Source organism: Rhinolophus ferrumequinum, chromosome 10 (genome assembly GCF_004115265.2).
Source record: "Rhinolophus ferrumequinum isolate MPI-CBG mRhiFer1 chromosome 10, mRhiFer1_v1.p, whole genome shotgun sequence".
NCBI lineage: Eukaryota > Metazoa > Chordata > Mammalia > Chiroptera > Rhinolophidae > Rhinolophus > Rhinolophus ferrumequinum.
In genome coordinates this window covers 21,434,786-21,455,237 of record NC_046293.1, presented here as the reverse complement: position 1 = coordinate 21,455,237, position 20,452 = coordinate 21,434,786, and the positions used below count along the sequence as shown (strand labels likewise).

At 35.1% G+C, this 20,452-nt stretch overlaps 1 protein-coding gene across 1 annotated transcript in view; it reads left to right on the top strand.

Annotated features, from left to right (window-relative positions):
* The window catches only part of CFAP54 (cilia and flagella associated protein 54), a 253,643-nt gene that overhangs the window by 38,121 nt on the left and 195,070 nt on the right, over positions 1-20,452 (top strand). Inside the window, exons 10-17 of the mRNA XM_033116208.1 lie at positions 2,220-2,401; positions 2,483-2,645; positions 3,016-3,101; positions 5,814-5,948; positions 6,987-7,137; positions 10,648-10,724; positions 16,315-16,443; positions 16,805-16,931. Of these exons, the coding sequence (XP_032972099.1) occupies positions 2,220-2,401; positions 2,483-2,645; positions 3,016-3,101; positions 5,814-5,948; positions 6,987-7,137; positions 10,648-10,724; positions 16,315-16,443; positions 16,805-16,931 (1,050 nt within the window). The remainder of the gene's footprint in view (positions 1-2,219; positions 2,402-2,482; positions 2,646-3,015; positions 3,102-5,813; positions 5,949-6,986; positions 7,138-10,647; positions 10,725-16,314; positions 16,444-16,804; positions 16,932-20,452) is intronic.

Sequence of the window (20,452 nt, the reverse complement as noted above, 5' to 3'; positions counted from 1 at the left end):
TAATATTTTGCTTAAAAGTTTGTTTCTTTTAAAATTTTAAAAATATTTCCCTACAATCTTTCATATGGTGTTTTTTCTTTTCTTTTTTTATGGTGAAAGAGCAGTTTATTAGAAGAAAAAGTACACTTCAAAGAGATAGAAGTAGGCTTGAGCAGAAGGCAGTGGCTCAATGGCCATTATTAGAAGAGAAAGTATATTTCCAAAGGGTTAGGAGCAGGCCGTGGGTCAAATGCTCAAAGGCCCAACGGCTAAGGGCCAAGAGCCAGCTATATGGTGTTGAGAAGTCAGTTTAAATCTTGTTGTTTTATGGATTTAGCTTTTATTTTATGTTTTATTTTATATTTTATTTTATTTTATTTTGGAATATTGGGGAACAGTGTGTTTTTCCAGGACCCGTCAGCTCAAGTCAAGTCATTGTTTTCAATTTAGGTGTGGAGGGCACAGCTCAGAGGCCCATGTGGGAATTGAACTGGTGACCTTGGTGTTATGAGCACTGCACTCTAACCAATTGAGCCAACCGGCTTGCCCTGGATTTAGCTTTTATATTTTTTCTTTCCTATGATGTTCTTACATTTCATTATATTGGATGTAGGGGTGGATTTAGTAGTACAGGCAGTACTTTGAGGTCTTACATCTTTCTTTAATTTTTTCATGTTACTTCTTCATTACTTCACTTACGTTTACTTTTCTTAATTCTCCATGGGTCCTAATAGATAAATGTTAACACTTCCATTCTCCACATCTTATTTATTTCATTATTTTTAATCTCTTTATTCCTTTCTATTGCCTTCTGGTAAGGTTTCTCAATCTGATTTTCCAGGTCACTAATTTGTTCTTTGGTTCTCGCTGCTCTATTCTGTCCATCTATTGAATTCTTTGTTTCACTAATAATATATTTTATTCTTAGTACCCATTTGATTCTCTTTTATAGCAGTATATTCTTGCTTCTTATCTCTAATATATCTTCTCTTATTTCTTTGCGAGAATACTTATTAAGCTTAAGCTGTGGTTCACTCTGTTCCATTTTTATGCTTCCTCTGGTAAAAGATGTTGTTGTCATTTGTAGTCTTTGTTTCAAGGTGTTTGTGCTTTTAATTTTCTTTTCTCATGAGTTTACTTTACCTTCTGTTGCCTTGGAACATCAGCTGACTTGGCTAGAGAGTCCGCCTGGGAGGAGGGATGAAAGCTAAGACTTAGGCCTTAGCCTGTGTGCTTCTAAGTGAGCTTAGGATGTGTGTGCATGCGCTTGCATTTGCGGGCACACACCTGTGTGAGGGCAGGGAGTCTCTGTGCCACAGTTTGGGATCATCTTCACAGGAAAATACAAGATCTCAGATGAGAGTTTCCTTGACATCCTTCACCCAAATCTGAAGATTTATCTTTGTCTGCACCCATCCTTTCCACTGTCTCTTACTAAAAATCATATGTTTCTTCTCTTCCTCTTTAGGTCTTTAAGCCTACTCTTTCCGAACTATCGCTTCATTCCTTGTCCTCTTTCAGCTTCTTCCCTGTGTTTCTTCCTCTTATTAGAATCAGATTTATTGAAGGAATTGTCTATTTTCACTGTTCCAATTTTTTTTCTTCCTTCTTGTACGTAAGCAGTCTTCTGTCCCCAGCACTCTACTGAGAATGCCATGATGGTCTCCTTATTGCTCAATCCAAGGGTCACTTTTCAGTGCAACCCTTTACTCTCTGTAGTATTTGTTGCTGTTGACTAGTCCTTTCTTTCTAAACATTTTTATTTGCCACTGTTTCTCCTTCTGCCCTTCTCTTACATATTGGTGTTCCTTAGTGTTCTGTCTTAGGCAGCTGTACGTTGTCTGTTGCTGATCCTACCATTTACTATGGCTATATAATGATGACTCTGAAAGTTATATTCCTCTTTTAGATTTCTCTCTTGAGCTTTCTATTTGTAATATGTAGCTGCCTATCTGACTAGTTAACTCTATGAATATGTTTGACACTCCATGAATAGCCTTCCTTGACTGCTCTCCTATCCTAAGCCTATATGTTTGATGCCCTTCCACTTTGTCCCCATGACACCCTGAATTTGCCCACTGAGATTTCTTCTTTCCCCCACAAGAGTGTAAACTCGGTGAAGGCCTGGATTGTCTTTCTTTTCCATCGTTTCCCTAGTGCCTGGTAGTAGCTGATGGTTAATATTTAGTAGCTATTTATTTGTATGAATAACATTCAAACCTCTCTCTTTCCTTTCCTAGTGTCAAATATTGGTACAGATGGAATGCTTGGTTTTCCACAAACATCTCTTCTGGAACTTATTATAAATAGAAAAAATGGTATTTCTATGGATGCTGCTGTGAAATTTATAAAATTAGCTTTTACCTATGAGGAATGGAGTTTATTTGAATCATCATCTGGGCAGCTTATTGATTTTCTCCAGGTAATATATGCAAAACCATTAATTTGTTTTATTAGGATGATACTGAATTACTAATTAACTTATGGGATATAATTTTCTTAGAGACAGGATGATCCAGAGTCAAAGAAAGCAGAGAAGGATTTAACTCTTCTTATTGCAATAGAACCTTTAATCAATGTGAAGAGGAACAAAGGTTTGATTTTTCCTTTGGAAAACTACAGAGAAGAACAGTCAGCGTTTTACATTAAAAGAATTGCTTTTCATGGTGAGTATTTATTTGCCTTTTTGAATAATTAGTATAATTTTATCTGATAAAATATGCTCTTTATGGGTGAGGTGAGAGAATGTTCAAGGTAGTGGGAGCAGGAAGTGCAAAGATCCTGAGGTGAGCATGTGCTTGGTTGTTGAAGGAACAGCAAGGAGGCATGTATGAGTGGAGTGCACTGGTGGTGATCATAGAATCTGAGAATATGGAGGAGATGAAGTCAGAGCAATAGCTGGGCGCCAGATCTTGCAGGATCCTAGATATCATTTGTGTCATTTTTGTACAATTGCTATGTTTCTGTGCCTTTTCTATTTGAAATTTTGTAATTGATTTTTTTTTGGTTTCATTTTCTTTTACTTTATGAATTGAGAATCTTGTATGAAGACTTATGGATATTCAGAAGACATTTTCCATTTAGCAGCAACCTTGTATTCCTGTGTCTGCACCTCTCCCCAGGTGAAATAACAATGTTGGATAATTTTTAAATGGATTGAAAGAGGCTATTGTACCTCAATTATAGTCTGATTTAAAATATCACAAGAATTGCACCTTGCCAAAATTCTATATTTTGTAATCATCAGAATAAGAGATTGAGTTATATCCTGACTTGTAATTTTAAGTCTCTTTTTATTATTGTCATCATTTTGGGTCTCAGTCTTACTTTTTGGGAAATTTCTAGGCTAGCTATATTTCTAATAAAGAAATGAGGCAGTGGTTTTAATGAAGAGTTAATATTCTTAATGAAACACTGCTTTTCAGTCCATAACTACAAAGTCTGTTTATTATTTGGAGTCCCTTTGCACACAATGGCCGTATTTAGCAATGACTTTTTTATGGGTATGAATGTTTAAGGAAAACTAATACAGCACTGATTTTAAAACTGAATGCCAGGGATCCCCAGTTTTCTCTGAGGTTCCTCAGGAGCCCAGATTTCATAGTAACACCCTAATCTATTTTTATTAGTTGAGGTTCTGATGGAATTTCATTTGAAAGTTTGATTTTACTGTTATAAAGAAGTTTGAAAACCACAATTATAGAACACTGTGTATTAACTTTTGTTCAAATAAGTAACACATAGTAAGGGACTTGAGAAGTTCTACTGTTATAGTATTTTCTATTTCTTCTGGGTTTATTCGATTATGTTATAATATGTGACAGTTATTTAATTTTTGAAAGAAAGGTATTTAGTAGCAAATATAACGATTATAGCGGGAGAACTAAACCAAAAAATTTCAATCAAGGCTGAAAAGAGCAAGGAATTTTCAGCTATCTGCTTTTTAAAAAATCGTGCATATCTTAATTTAGTTCAGTTCAATTCAAGAAACATTTATTCATCTCTGTTATGTTCCCAAACACTGTACTAAGGTGCTACATATACAAATATACAAATTAAATCCTAGAGGTGCTCCAAAGGAGCTTAAAGTTTCATATGTTATGATCATAAACTCGTTATCTTTCTAGATCAGATATAATGAGTAACTTTACATTTCTTTTGAAAAAAGCCAAGTAACTCATTCTGGGTCATCTATTGATACCAATGTGACTTTCTGTTTAGTTTCTTCAAGTCTCTTATCCCTGGTTTGTTTAGTTTCTTCATGTCTCTTATCCCTGGTTTATTTCCTTTCCCAGCTTCTATTCCCTCTCCCCTTGCTAGTTCAACCCTCCTCCCTGCCCCATTCTTTATTATTACAATACATATTTTTAAAAAAATTTTTATTTGGGAATATTGGGGGACAGTGTGTTTCTCCAGGGCCCATCAGCTCCAAGTCGTTGTCCTTCAATCTAGTTGTAGGGGGTGCAGCTCAGCTCCAAGTCCAGTCACCGTTTTCTTTTTTTTTTTTAATTTTATTTTTTAAATTTATTAGGGTGACAATTGTTAGTAAAATTACGTAGATTTCAGGTGTGCAATTCTGTATCACATCATCCATAGATCACACTGTGTGTTCACCACCCAGAGTCCGCTCCCCTTCCATCACCATACATTTGATCCCCCTCACCCTCATCCCCCACCCCCCCGTTTTCAATTTTTAGTTGTAGGGGGTGCAGCCCACTATCCCATGTAGGAATTGAACCGACAACCTTGTTGTTGAGAGCTGGTACTCTAACCAACTGAGCCATCTGGCTGCCCTGTAATATAGATATTTTAAAAAGAAAGAACTATATAAACATTTCAAATTTGGATAGAACTAATTGGTTTATATACTTGCCTAACAATGTTTGAGACTTTTCTTCTTAGAGAGACAGAAGTAGCCTAGAGCATTTGTTAAGAGTAAGGTCTCTGGAGTTAGACTGCATGGGTCTGAATTCTGGCTCTGCTATTTTCTGTCATTTCTTCTTGGGAAAAAGACAATCATCTTGTGCTTCAGCTTGCTCATCTGTACAGTGGGGATGATAGTAACAGTAAAGTGGGGTTGATGAGATAGTACTCCTCTCATAGGTTGTTATGAGGATGAAATGATTTGGTATATGTCTTAGTCCGTTCAGGTTGCTGTAACAAAAATGCCACTGGGTGACTTCAACAACAAACATTTATTTCTTACAGTTGTGGAGGCTGAGAAATCCAAGATCAAGAAACTGGCAGATTTGGTGTTCGGTCAGGGCTCGCCTCCTGGTATATAAATAGCTGTCTTCTTGCTGTGTCCCCACTTGATAAAAAGACAGCGAGAGACTCTGAGGGTCCTTTCTATAAGGGCACTAATCCCATTCACGAAGGCTTCACCTTCATGCCTAATTAACTCCTAAAGTGCCCACCGCCTAATGGGATCATGTTGGGAGTTTGGATTTCAGCATAGGAATTTGAAGACACAAATATTCAGTCCATTGCAGTATATAACGGGGATGCCAAAAAAAATGTATACAAGTGGCAACTTTGGTCAATGTTGCTCAAGCAGTAGTTCGCTGTAATCAGAAGTGTCTGGATGCTGATGGTAACCACTTTGAGCACCTCTTGTAATTGCAGAAGTCAAACGTGACTTGTGTTCATCTTTTGTTATTGGTATATATTAAGTATTACAATTTTAATAGTTTTTTCCTTTCTTTAAATGTGTATACATTTTTTTTGGCACGCTCTGTATAAAGCTCTTAGAATGTTGCCTGACACACATTAAATGTTATATATCTATATGTCTTATTTTTCTTATTAATTCACTTTGCCACTTTTATTTTCAGGAAGTTCAGCCTGATAAAGAAATCGTTGTGGATGTGATAATGTTCCTGTGGCAGAAATGTAAATTAGGAATTCAGCGGATCAATATACCTAGAAATGACTGTACAAAATTCATCGAGAAAATCAGTACTAATAAAGTATTGCTTTTTGTTTCCTTTCACATGTTTTTTTGTTATTATTAATTTAAATTGTGATATACATTTCAAATCTAAATTTTCCCTATTTATCTGCCTATATAACTACTGTTTTCTAAAATGTATTGCTGAGTGAGCTTTTAAGTATACTCCCTGTACATCTGCCCCAATTTAGTTTTGGGGAGTGGGGAGTTGTTTCAGGTTTCCAAGGAAGGAATATAGTGTGTCTAAAGTCACATGAGCTTGGATAAATTTTTAAGAAGGTTAATATTAGAAAATACAAATAAATAAGGAGTTTAAGGGCTTTTTTCTGCAATGATACATTTAGACTATTTTAAAGAGCTACTTCATGGGAGGAAAAAGTTGAGTAGGTGACTATTATAATCCGGAAACTTAGGAGAAAATATTTTAGCAAAAACACAGTCTCCTGTGATGCCAAGGCCCCCTAAGATTTGCTACATTAGGATTCATGGGCATGATTTTGTCATGTTCTCTGATGAAGTAATGATGTGTGTGCATAAATATTGTTTTCTTGTCTTAGCTCCCAGAGTGTGATGGCTAATTTTATGTGCTAAGCTTTGGGGATATAGGCATGAAAGACAGTGTTTGAGGCACCTATCGCGGAACCTGAAGCACCTTTCCCCCTCACTATTTTGGAGGACTTTGCTAGTGATCATGACAGCCCCCTTTAGAAAGGGGAATGAGAATTTCGAGGATAGTCTTGACTGATGTACAAAATCTTCACTGATATTTAAAAATAACGTGATAAATTTTCCATTATGGCTATCGACGTGCAGACCATGAGCTTAAGTGAATCTTCTTTATGAATTTACATAAACACACTGATTATTAAATATAATTGGACCATTGAACTTTATACCATTTATAATTAAGATGCACTGATAAGGTGGGGGTACCTGTATAACCTTTTCATATGATTAGAAGATGGTGGTTTTAAGGAAGTACTGTTTTGAACAGTGTGCCTCTTTCTACAATGTAATATATTTTAATTTGATTTTGCTTTATATTTTCTCTTTTTAGTGGGTTTATCTTCTGTGGCAGATAAATGAAGTAATTCACTGCGGTAAAATGGAAGACGTTGACATTGTAGTGGTGGCAGAGGTCACATTACGATTAAGTGAAATATTGGAGTCTTTAGGAAACTCAAGAAGAAAATTTAGAAAATCTCTAGGTAAAATATTGAATGAAATAGGCTGAGATTATATGTATCATATTATATATATATATGTATATATATATATATACACACACACGCACATATACACACACACACATGAATATGTAAGTTTAAATTGGTATACAGGATAACTTCTGTTAATGGAAACTAGGTATTTCAGTATTGTGATTCATTGATGATTTACAGTCAGAGATTAGAAATAATATAGGTTTAACCAAGTGGATTTTAAAAAATGGTTATGTGCTTTTTGAGTCAATGGCAGATGAAACTCTGCTCATGTATTTCCCTTCTCTACTCCTCGTTACCAACTACTCACCCCTCCCCCATCCTTCCTTTTTTTCTGTGCTTTCCTCCTTTTACTCCCTTTGTACTTCCTTCTCTTCCGTTTCATGATAGAGTGTATGTTTCTGGAAGGAAGAGAGCATGTTTTGATCACCGTTATATTCTTGGCTCTCCCCAGATTCCCAGCTCTGCCAAGCCTGTGTGGTGAGCGTGGCTTTGCATATGGAGTGTTAGAGCCATGGTTCTCAAACTTTGATTGGTACAAACATCACCTGGAAACTTGTTAAAAATACAAGGCCCAGGCCCTATTCAACTTCAGCTAGCCTGGGTCTTCCTAGTCTTTATTAGCTTACCAGGAGATTTTGATATACACCAAGTTTGAGAACCACTGGTTAGAGATGCCTGGCTTTGTCTTACATAATCAATGGCCTGAAGTCATAGTCTTTGAAATGTTTTGTCTTTAGGTGCTTTTACCTTTTTAAAAACTTGTATTATGCAGAATTGCAAATGTAAAGGAGAGAGATGAAATAAATCACCCTGTACACCTCATCCAGTACTAATAATTATCAACATCTTGTCAATCTTACTTCATCTCTCCCTGCAACACTTTCTTTTTTCCTGAAATGTTTTAAAGCAAACATCACGTCAGTTAACCAGCAAATACTTAAGTGTTTTGTGTGTGTGTGTGTGTGTGTGTGTGTGTGTGTGTGTGTGTAGTGTGTGTATGTAGTGTGTGTGTGTCTGTCTCTCTGTCTGTTGGTTTAATATGTATATATTTTATAATATAAAATTAGTAGTAGTATACCTTACATAATTAGTGAAAATTTCTATGTCTCTGATTGTAGTAAAAATGTCTTCAGTTGGTTTGTTTCAATCAAGATCCAAATGAGCCCTCACATTGTATTTTCTTACATGTCTGTTCAATCTCCTTTTCTAATCTATAACAGTTCCTCCTCTCCTTTACCCCTTTTTAAGCTTTTTATTTTTTGAAGACATTGAGTCATTACCCTATAGGATTTCCCACATTTTGAATTTGGTTATTTGCATCCTTGTGGTGTTGATGAATTTGTTTCTCTATCTGGTAGTTAGATCTGGAGGCTTGCTTAGGTTCAAGTGATATCGTGTACAAAAGAATTCTTACCGATATCTTATTTTTTTGGCAAGATAGTTCATGGGTGGTACTATTTATCCCTATTGCATTGAATCAGGAGGCATATAATGCCTGGTTGTCCCACTTTTTGTGATGTAAAGATTTATCAGTGAATTCAGGTGTTGTTAGCCTGACCTTTTTCTTAGGTTGGTTTCCCCAGAAGTAGACTCTGGGACCAGGAGGTGAGTGAAATAATTTACCTGGGATATTATCTGGGGAAGCACCGTGGTAGAGTAGAGAAGTGAGGAGGAGAAGGAAAAGAAACAAATACGAAGTGCAGTAAGTTAATGAGAAGGCTAGGTGAGTTCAGGACTTATTCCCACGAGGGACCCCTCGGAGACTGTACAGAACATGCCTCAGAGAGCTAGGAGGTTAAGATGTTTATACAACTTTTACATGTCATTGGTTGAAGGCTACTGGAGGGAGTGCGGATGCGAAGCCAAAAAGGGCTTCAAAACTTACCATTCCTTCCACATTTATTATATTGAGTTCTTTAATGAAGAATTTACTTCACTAGCTATTTGGTTACTTAGGCTATTTTTGATTAAGTGGTAGACATTATATTCGCTAAATATTTTATAGAAATAATTTGAGGCCTTAGATGATGTTGTCTTCTTCCAAAGAAGATTCATACTTGTTTTTACTAGATGCACAGAGGCTCTACTACTCCAGGGTTCCATTATTCCAATTTGAGAGATTAAGTTGAAGCTCTCTCATTGAAGATGCTCTCTTTTTGAAGATCTGTTTTCAGTTTACCCTAACTCCTGGGATGCAGCTCCTTCTGGCTTCTCACCCTTGGTGGGCCCTGGATACCAATCTCTGTTGCTTTAGTCCTTCAAAGCTGTCAAAATTACCATTCGGTTTCTCAGCTTCCCTCTCCAGAATTGACAGAAGTCCCCAGTGGGAAAAGTATTTCTAATGCCATTCTGTACTCCCTGGGCTGTCTTCCCAAGATCCTGGCCCTATATTGATTTTTTCATTATCTCTTGGCTTGCAAATGAAACAAAACTGTACTTTCCAGTTTTTCTAGTCTCTAGCCAGGAGAATTTTCCCAATTACCTATCAAAAGGTAAAAGGCCCACTGATTACTTTTTAAAAAAGTCTCTTTCTTACTCAATTTTATTGTTTTGTTTACTAGTTACTTTTGGGAGACTTTTGTTTTGTTGTGTTTTATACTCTTTGATTATAAATGGGCTAAATACAATCTATTGTATTGATTTTTTTGTTAAAATATTTTATTTCTAAAAAAATAATCCATATTGGAGTACAATCCATTTATAAATTTGGAAACTTCTATACTGTATTTATGTAATGAGGGGTTGTCCCCATTTAGATACATAAATTCTTACAATTTTTCCAACAGTGTTACTCTCATCACCTTTTTAGCACATTACATGTAAAATACAAGTCATTCTTGTATGTTAATGATCGCAGTCTGCTTCAAAATGTTTATTAGCCTGTTTATTCAGTAAAACATTGCTTAGTTTAAATTATTGGATAGATTTTAAAATAGGAAACTAGCATTGCCATATAAATATTTATAATTTATATTCCTCTAATTCACAGCCTTCTGTGATATTTGTCCAAATTCATAAGGCTTCTACATTGCTATTTTCTGAATGCTTTTAAATGGAATTTATGGGAGGAAGACCAAACTCTTTACCATATGTTACCTTGGTGATAATCAAGAGTCTTGATATGGTTTGTTGTATTGCAAGATGCTTTTAAATTAACTTATGTAAAGAAAAAATTTAATTATGTGGAAGAAACGATTTGGTATTTAGTTAACTTATAAAATGTTGAATCATTTCTAAAGTCATGGTAACTAAAAAGATAACTAATTTAGTATAACTTTTTTATGATTATGATTCACTGCTATATTTTCATTTTTCTCTTTCTTCCTTTTCTTTCCTCTGGTCCTTCCTGCTTACTCTTTGTTTCTTCATCTCTCCTACTCTCTCCTCCTCTTCCTACTTTCCCTCTTTTTATTCCTCCTCCTCTCTCCCTCCCTCCGTCCCTCCTTTCCTTCCTCCTCTTTTTCTTCTTCTCTCTCTCTCTCTCTTTTTATTCAGAGGCATCTTTAAGAAAAGGGAATGATGAATCCCTTGGGACTCCAAATGAGGGCCTGGAAATTCTTCCAATATTAAAGGTATTGCGAAATAGTTTTAAAACTATAGTTAAAGACATGTATTTTAATTTTCAAATAATATTAAACTTGTAAATATATAATGGTTAATTATAGAAATAATTTTGAATATTTAAAATTTGAGAATTTATGGAGCATTTATCTACCTTTTGCTTTTACTCTAGCAAAAAATCCAATCAGCTTTAAAAAATAAGCTAGGTGAAGTATCTTAAAAGAATTTATAGTTATATTGCAATTGATATTTGAATGTGTTGTGATCTATAGACTTATAGAGCAGAGATATCCTCTTCAGCATATACCTGTTGCAGATGAAATGAGTTATTGCCTGTTTAAAATGCACGTAGAACAGTCTCTGGCACATGGCAAGTTCTTAGTCAGTGTTGACTTAAGAATGAAAGGAGGTGATGGAGATAAATGGCCATCTTCTTCTTGATTGTGATTTTCTTATAATATTTGAATTATTTCTGTACATCATGGATTGTGTTATATAGATATGAATGAGAGTCTAGGGAACTGCTTAATATATAAAATAAACATTCATTTATGTATAGGCAGGAACTAGAATAGCATTTTACAAACTCTGTCCTATGTGATGCTAGTGTTATCCTTTAGAAAAGGATGCGATTGTCAAGTAACTTTGGGTGACTTTGGATTAAACATGATAGGTTTCTTACTGTAAGACTTCTCAGAGGTATTAATTTACTTATGAATACTGTGGTTTTCCAAGAAGGAGATACAGAATTCCCATATGTTCCATGGGGTTTATTGAGAATAAAACCCATTTTATGCTCTATAGAATACTTACTTAGGACATGGACTGCAGTAAAAATACTTTTTTAGAGAGGAAGCCAGAGATCTACATTTTAGTTTGCTGGATTAGTAAAAAAACTGTAATTTTAAATTAAAATTGTATTAATACTAGAGGACATTTCAAGGTACAAAAATGAAGAAAAAATGTAATTTAACTATATAGACCTAAATGTTATCATTTAAAAATATTCTTTCCTACTCTTTCTTAAAAATGTAATAGCTATCTAATGTTTTTTCTTAACATTGTTTTATCAGTACTTTTCCTGTTGCTAAATGCCGATGATCATGTTTAGTATATTTTTTCTGAAAAATCGATTTGAACTGTAGAACATAAAATTATAAAGACGACTATAATGAAGACCCATTTCCCTATATACTAGCTTAAGGAAACAAAGCATTTCTAGTATTAGTACAGTTGAAACTCAACTCCTTCACTAACCCCTCCTGATCACATCGCCGCCCCCCAACTCCCTCCGCCAGGAGTAACTGCTATTGCAAATACAGTGATTTTAAATTCCAGGCATTTTAATATTGTACTTTTATTATATATGTGTGTATTCTTGGGCAGTAGAGATAATTGTTTTTAAAGTTATACAAGTAGGGTCACACTGCGTACATTCTTCCGCAGCTTGCTTTTCATCTCAGTGTTGTGTTTATGAGAGTCCCTGGGGTTGTTTTGTGTAGTCATAGTGTTCATTTTCACTACTACATCCAAGTGGCTCAAAGTCTCACATTAAGAGGATTTGAATTCACGTGTGTTGCCTTCAAAATCCAGGCATTTAGCCACTAAGCTATGATGGTTCTTCATTATAAAAAAGTGTCTTCAGGATATTTGTATAAAAGATACTTTTCTAATGCAGAAAAAATACAAGTCCTAAGAAACCGAATATCAATCTAATATGAATATCATGGAAGACTGGGGGTCCTTCTGAAATTACTTTTTCAAATGAATGTTCATCTTGTAATTGTAGGTGTCAGGGAATGCAATTTTTGAGTTCTTCATGTTATATTGTGTCTTCTGAAGAGAGCAAGAGTTAAGAAATCTGAAATTGAAAACAGTGTTTGACCTGCATAAGACATTGAGGAGGCATCGTAACCATGCGCCAGTGGTTTTTTTGGGCATTATTTATGGTACTTGGCAAATATGCAGCTTCCTATTTCCCATTCCAGAAATATTGAATCATAATTTCAGGTGTGAGCCTCTTTAAAGTGCCCCAGGTAGATTTTTAGGAGACAAGAATTTGAGAGTCACTGGCTTAGTGGGCTGGCACTTATTTTCTGAGGCTTCATGGGCAGGGATAGGAAGACCAGTGAAAGTTTCAAAGTGCTAGGTTTTGGCTTGTAATGGAAAATTTCTGGCAACTAAAACCACTAAATGAAATGGCAATTTTCCCGTAACAAGGAAACTGGAGATCATTTATGAACAGTTGCTACTATTATTTAAATTGGGAAAATGCACACTTTCCTTGACATAATTTACTCTCTCTTGATGGGGAATTGTCAAAATGAATACACAAGTCTGTGATGACAAGAGTGTAGATGGAGTCCCCTAAAATTGTGCAGTGCACAACCTTCCTTGCTGTACTGGGGCATACAATAGATGTAGCGGAGGTGATTCACTGATGTGGCCTAATGCCACAGCAGTTAGTGTTGGGAGACCTGGAGTTGCTTCCTGACTCTGATATTGGCAGCTTATGTGACCTTGAATGAATAACATCATCTGTTTTAATGTTAGTGTCCTCATCTGTAAAATTATGACAATAGTGTCTATTCTACTGGTACTGTTTATGTGATACAGTTTAGACGAGATATTGGTAACATTGGGGAAAGCAGTACCTGGCCCATGCTAGCTATTCAGTGTTTCTCTTATGTTTCATATAGAGCACTGAATCTCAACTTAGGGTCTCAGGATCCATGTGGAGGGGAGCGAAGTGGGGAGAAGGCGTGATAATTTACTGTAAGGGCAGTCCAGAATCCGTACACTTACCTAGCAATCTGTTAGGTGAGATTAATTACATATCTTGCATATTGACATGCAGTTATTTAAAAAATATGAGGTGCTGTTGTGATTACATAAAAACATTAGAAAGTTTTCCTGAATTTGTAACAGGTATTTTTCAACAAATGGGTTATAAAATGATAACTAATGAATATTTACCTCATAGGACTATGGAAATTAAAAAGATTAATTTATGGAAAGCAGTTAGCCCAGTACCTGGAACATGTTTTCATTAAATATTAGCTGTGATGGTGAAGATGATGATAATAAAGGTGGTGGTGGTGATTGATGACAATGACAGAAAGTGAGTGTGTGTAGGGAGTCTTTGAAATTTTTTGATGTTAAAAGGTATCCTTGAAGATTTTTGTTTCTGGCAAAGCAGTAAACTAGATGATCTGAAAAACCTCTTGCTACAAAACACCTAGAAATTTTGGACAGAATCGAACAAATATCCTCAGGCACATTGCAGAGTTCACAAGAAAGTAAGGTAAATCCCGGGGGCCAAAACAGAAAGGGGAACTGGACACCGGAGTGGTAAGTTTATGGGTAGATGCTGCAGTAGGTTGGTGGGCTCAGTTACAAAGCTGATTGAAGTAACAGCCATTTGGGGACAGGAGAGGAGGCACATGGAAGACGGGGGCTTGGGACTGAGCCTCACACGTAAAGTTAGAACCTACAAATGACTACATCTGAGAAACAGGGAGACGAGGAAAAAAGTCCACCCATTTGTGTAGGAAGGTATCTCAATGGGCCCTGAGAAGAGGAGTGGATGGAAGGAGGTCTCGCTTCCTAATGATATGTAACCTTGGGCCTGCCCTCATGTAGGTCTGTCATTTGAATTTACACTACTTGAGGTGCTGAAAAACCTCTCTAAGCCTGTGATTCTTACATCTCCATTCAAGAAGGGAGGGGGAAATGTATGTTATGTATCTTGAATGGATATAGGTAATCAAATTGTGTACATTCCAGGAATACAAGGGTGTTTTAACATTAGAAAATCTGTACTGCAACATACCATATTAGCAGATGAAAGGGAAACCATATGACCACCTCACTAGATAAAGAGATGTAGTAAGGGCATTTGACAAAATTCACAACTGTCTTTTTAAAAGGTAACTCTTAACAAGTTCGGAATAGAAGAGAATTTCTGTAACCCATTAAGGGTATCCTCCAGAAACCTTGAATAAGTGTTACATCTATGGTAAAGAATTAAAAGCAGTCCCTTTACACTGATGTAACAACATAAGAATATCTGTCATTCTTCTATTCAACGTGTCCCTAGAGGTCTTAGAATACTGAGTGAAAAAAGAAAGCAGATAAAAGGTGTAAGAACTGTAAAGTATCAACCTTCTATTTATTCATAGGCAGGTACAGCACACTGCACATTTTTAGTGATAGCAATCTAAATGTCCAGCAGAAGAATATGGATAAGTAAATTGTGACACATTTCTTATTGTAGCAACAATTCACTGTAGCTGTGAAAATGAATGGACCAGAGTGGGCTTGGACTAGAATCAGCATTGCATCATTGCCATCCTCTTATTTGCATGATAGGGAGAAAACCTGGAACTACCTTTCCCAGCATCTCATTTCCGGGAGGTTCTAGGTTAGCCTTCTGATGAGGAGCATTTGCATGGATTTGTCAGGCAGAAGGAAAAAGAGAGTTCTTATGCTACAGTAAAGAAGTGAATTTACTAGTCCTGATGGACAGGCTCTTGCAATTCACTTGTTTCAGTGTAATAGACCCTTGAGGATGTCAGCTGCCTCCTAGATTCTTAGATTCACAGAGGCTTTGCATGCAGCAAAAAAGTCCCAGGCAGCTTTCTTGATCTTTGCTCTCAGGCTTTCCAATGGTGACAGACACCCTAGCTCTGTGTATTAAGTCCCCTTCTGCTTGGAATATCTAGAGTCATTCTGTGTTCCTAACCAAACCCTCACTGACACATTGAGCTACATACACCAGCATGGAAAATGTTCAACAACATATGGTTGAATGAAAAAAAAAAACAACAAACTGCAGAATTTTACGAGAGAATTAAAAATATGCAAAGCAATATTACATATTGTTAAGGGACACATACACATGAAGTAAACGTTTAAAAACATGGGAAGGAATGGTAAAACCAAATTCAAGGATGATGACTGTCTCTAGGGGCAGAGAAGAATGTCATTATGGACAGGGGGTTTCAACGATATGCATGTATGTGTTTGCTTTATTTCCTAAAACTGTTCTGGAGGAAATGTGGAATGTTAGAAAGTTTGAGCAAAGCTGGTTGCTCTTTATGGTATTCTATATATTTGTCTCTCTGTAAGAATAATTATGTTAAAAAGGTATTTAATTTTTTAAAAAATCATGATGTAGACCATTGGATTTGATAGCCTCTAAGTCTAAATTTCTAGCTCAGAGATTCTCAGATTTAAAAAAAAAATTAACTTTCAAAATAAACTATGTGAAAATGACAAATGAGTAATATATTTAAAATTTGCCTATACATTTGGTAAACTCAGAATTCTGAAAACCATGAAAAGACGTTTTATATATATATATGTTTGTGAAAAGTTTAATTTATATTTAAAAACATGATGAAATGTATTTATTATTTTGCCTTTATTAATAGTATTCCATATTTAATCAAAAGCAATTACCCTTAGTAAGAAACAACATTGTTGACATTGGAAAGACTATTTAAATTTATTATTTGGTTTTGAATTATTGTTAAAAGAAGTTTAGAAATGTTTCATATGATTTTCCCTTATTTTTTTTTGTTTATAAAATCACTTTAGAAAAAACCCTTGGAACAGTTATATTTGGCTTATGAACTTCTTGACAAAGCAATTGATAGAATAAATTTCAATTGCATGTTAACTACTTTGCCAAATGGATCATCAGTGATTGATCATTGCCACGCCAAGGTGAGAACAGGAAACTCTAATATTAGATTTAAATGTTACTTAACTAGGATGAGGGCTGGCTTGCAAGTAGGTAAGTAAAGCATGATTTGTGGCGGCTTCCCTCTCATAAGCCAGAAATATATTCATTTCCCTCTTCCCAGAAGAAATGAAGAAGAGTGAGGAATCTTTGAATTTGTCACTGAAGATGAATTTTAAAAGCAGATTTATTTGTGTGTGAGCCAGATTGCAACATGTTGAAAAATGAGCAGAATTTAATAGCTAAGAATAAAATGATAACTTGAGTAATAATAGGATAGAGCTATTTCTAGTATGTTTTGGTAACTGTATTTATTTTTATATTTTTACTTCAATTCTATCAAAGTACACCCCCGATATAGATGGAGATGCTTCTAAACCAGTTACACCAAATAGCTTCATGATGGATTTGAATCTTGAACTAATTCAAGCTCAGCACCGAATAGCTGTTTTGCTTCTTGACCAGTTGCAAGGTAGTAATCATCAAAGCAAATAGTTTGTTCTAAATCAATTTTAAGACAAGATTAAGTATAGAATCAATTTAATTTGTAAATTATGTTCTTGTTGACTGGGTGTTTTCCTGATAAATTTTATTATTTTTTTCTTCCTCTGATTACTATCAATTGATACCTTTCATTATTTCTTTATACCTTGCATTACAAATAAATTAGTAAACTTCTAAAAAATTATTTGTTTGAGCTGTAGTAAATTATTGGAATTTTGTTAACTCAAACAAATATTTATTGAGTGCCTACCAAGATCCAGGAACCATATTAGGCTTGGTACAAATAAGGTACCACGTTTACTTTTGAGCTTCTAGATAAGTAAGCCAACTATACCAATTGAGGTTACTAAATGTAATAGAAATGGGCTCAGAGTTTTAGTTGTGGGCACACAAAAGATGAGCGTCTATATTAGTCAACAAATTATCTGGAAGAGGTGATAACTGACCAGAAAGCTGGTAAATATTATATTTATGAAGAAGATGGAAAGGAGGCCATTATTTTGGATAGAGAAAATAACCTAGAGCAAGGTGGAAGCAAATGTATGGTGAAATTAGGAGCTACCGAAATTCTTTTATGGCTGGAGTAAAGAGCGTATGTGGGGGAATGATACAGAGAAGACTACAGAGAAGGCTACAGAGAAGATTGCAGGTAGATCTAGAAGGCTAAAAGGTTTATATTTTTTCCTGTAAGCTAGTGAAAAACTGAGAAAGACATCTCTGACAGCAGTGTCAGAGGACAGATGAGTTGGATCTAAGTTGTTTTTGCCTTATTATTAGGTAAAGAGATCAAAACATTTTAACAAAAGGAGCTGGTAGGAATACAAATAACATGTTTACTTGAGTCTCAAGATTTAATATCATTAGGTCTAAAAACTACTCTGTTTGAGGTTAAATTTTGATAAAGCCAAATTACTCTTGACATGAGTATATAGCCAATATTCATTGTATAACTAGCAATTTTCCGTTTTAAGCTACTGAGTAATTATAGAATAGAACTAAGTGTTCTGATCCAACATGACCTCTGATCTCTGTCTAAAGCATTCAGATGTCATACCATATATACAGCTAGATAGATTTACTCAGATGGCTGATTGATTAATTAATTTTTGAGTGTAAACTTTCCCCCCAGCTTTATTAAGATATAATTGATATACAACATGTGTAAGTTTAAGGTATACAATGTGTTGATTTGATACATTCATTTATTGCAAAATGATTACCACCATAAAGTTAGCTAAAACCTCCATCACGTCACATAATTACTTTTTTTTGTGTTGAGAAAATTTAGATCTCTTTCAGCAACTTTCAAGTGTATAAAACAGTGTTGTTAACTATAATCACCATACTGTACATTAGATCCTCAGAACTTACTCATCTTACAACTGGAAGTTTGCACCATTTGACCAACATCTCCCCATTTCCTCTGTACTCCCAGTTCCTGGTAAAACCACCACTGTACAGTTTCTGAGTTCAGCTTTTTAAAATTCCACATACAAGTGATACCATACAGTATTTGTCTTTCTCTCTCTGACTTATTTCACTTAGCATAATGCCCTCAAGTTTCATCCATGTTATTGCAAATGGCAAGATTTCCTTCTTTCTCATGGCTAAATAATATTCCTTTGTATATATACTACATCTTCCTTATCCATTCTTTATTGGCAGACACTTAGGTTGTTTCATATCTTGGCTATTGTGAATACTGTTGCAATGAACATAGGAGTACAGATATCTCTTTAAGATTTTGCTTTCATTTCCATTGGTGACATACCCAAAAGTGGGATTACTGGATCATATGACAGTTCTACTTTTTAATTTTTTAAGGAACTTCTATACTTTTTCCATAGAACCAATTTACACTCTCAACAGTGCACAAGGGTTCCCTTTTCTCCACATCCTCACCAACACTTATCTCTTGTCTTTTTGATATCTACTGTAACAAGTATCAGATGATATCTCATTGTGGTTTTGATTAGCATTTCCCTGATGATTAGTGATACTGAGCACCTTTTCATGTGTCTGTTGACCATCTGTATGTCTCTGGAAACATGTCTATTCAGTTCCTCTGCCCATTTTTAAATTTGGATTTTTTTTTTTTTTTTTTTTTACTCTTGAGTTGTATGAGTATGTTATATATATTGGATATTAACTCCTTATCCAATGCATGATTTGCAAATATTTTCTCCTGTTCTACAGGTTCCCTTTTAATTTTGTTGATTGTTTCTTTTGCTGTGCAGAAGCTTTTTAGTTTGACGTAGTCCCACTTACTAATTTTTTCTTTTTTGTTTATGCTTTTGCTGTCAGATAACAAAACAAAACAAAACAAAAAACAAAGCAATAACAGCAACGACAAACCAAACCAAAACACACATGCACACAACTGTTGCCAAGAGCAATGTCAAGGAGTTTTTCTCCCTATGTTTTCTTCTAGGAGTTTTATGGTTTCAGTTCTTATGTTTAAGTCTTTAATCCATTTGAGTTAGTTTTTGTGAGTGGTGTGAGATGGGGTCCAATTTCATTCTTTTGAATATGGATATCCAGTTTTCCCAACATCATTTATTGACTGTCTTTTCCCCATCAAATATTCTTGGCCCCATTGTCAAATATTAATTGAATGTATATGCATGGGTCTATTTCTGGTCTCTTGATTCTGTTCCATTGTTCTCTGTGTCTATTTTCTTGCCATTGTCATACTGTTTTGATTACTATAGCTTTGTAGTATAGTTTAAAGTAGGCAGTGTGATGCCTCCAACATTGTTCTTTCTCAGGTACTTTTGTCTATAAATGGATGCTGAATTTTGTTGTTTTAGCAGGGGGTAAGAGAAAAAAACGAGGGACATCTTATGCTGCCATGATGCTGACATCACTCCCATGTCATATTCTCCTTTAATCTAGAATAATTCCTGTAACTTTTTTTTCTTTTATGGCATATTTTTGAAGACATGTTTCTCGAACATCCTACAATCTAAGTTTTCCTGACAGTTTCCTCATGGTTATGTAGGTGGTGTTTTGTACATTCTATTGTATCATATTAGGTGGCACATGTTATTCATTTGTCCTATCATTGGTGAGGTAAAGTAAAATGCTATTATTTTGTTAAGGTGGTATCTGCCTAAAAGTATCTTTTCCTCTATATAGTGAAAAAAATAATTGGTACTATCACATGATGCTTTGAGATGGAATGAATGTCTTATTCCCCAACAGATTTTCTCACCCAATGGTTTTGGCATCTAATGGTGATCCTTCTGGAATGAATTATTACAATGACTGTACACGGTGATTTTCTGATTGAACTATTTCTGCTACATTTATTTGGTGATATCCTTTTGTAAAAAAGAACTGTCCCTACTTTTCCCCTTTTAAGTTTTAAGTTATACTGTGGACTTTTTTTAAAAAATTAAATCTTTTAAAATTAGTTACTATCATTGTTCTTTCTGATGCTCAAAGTCACACATTTTGCCAATGGGAGGCCTCAAACTGGATCCTGTG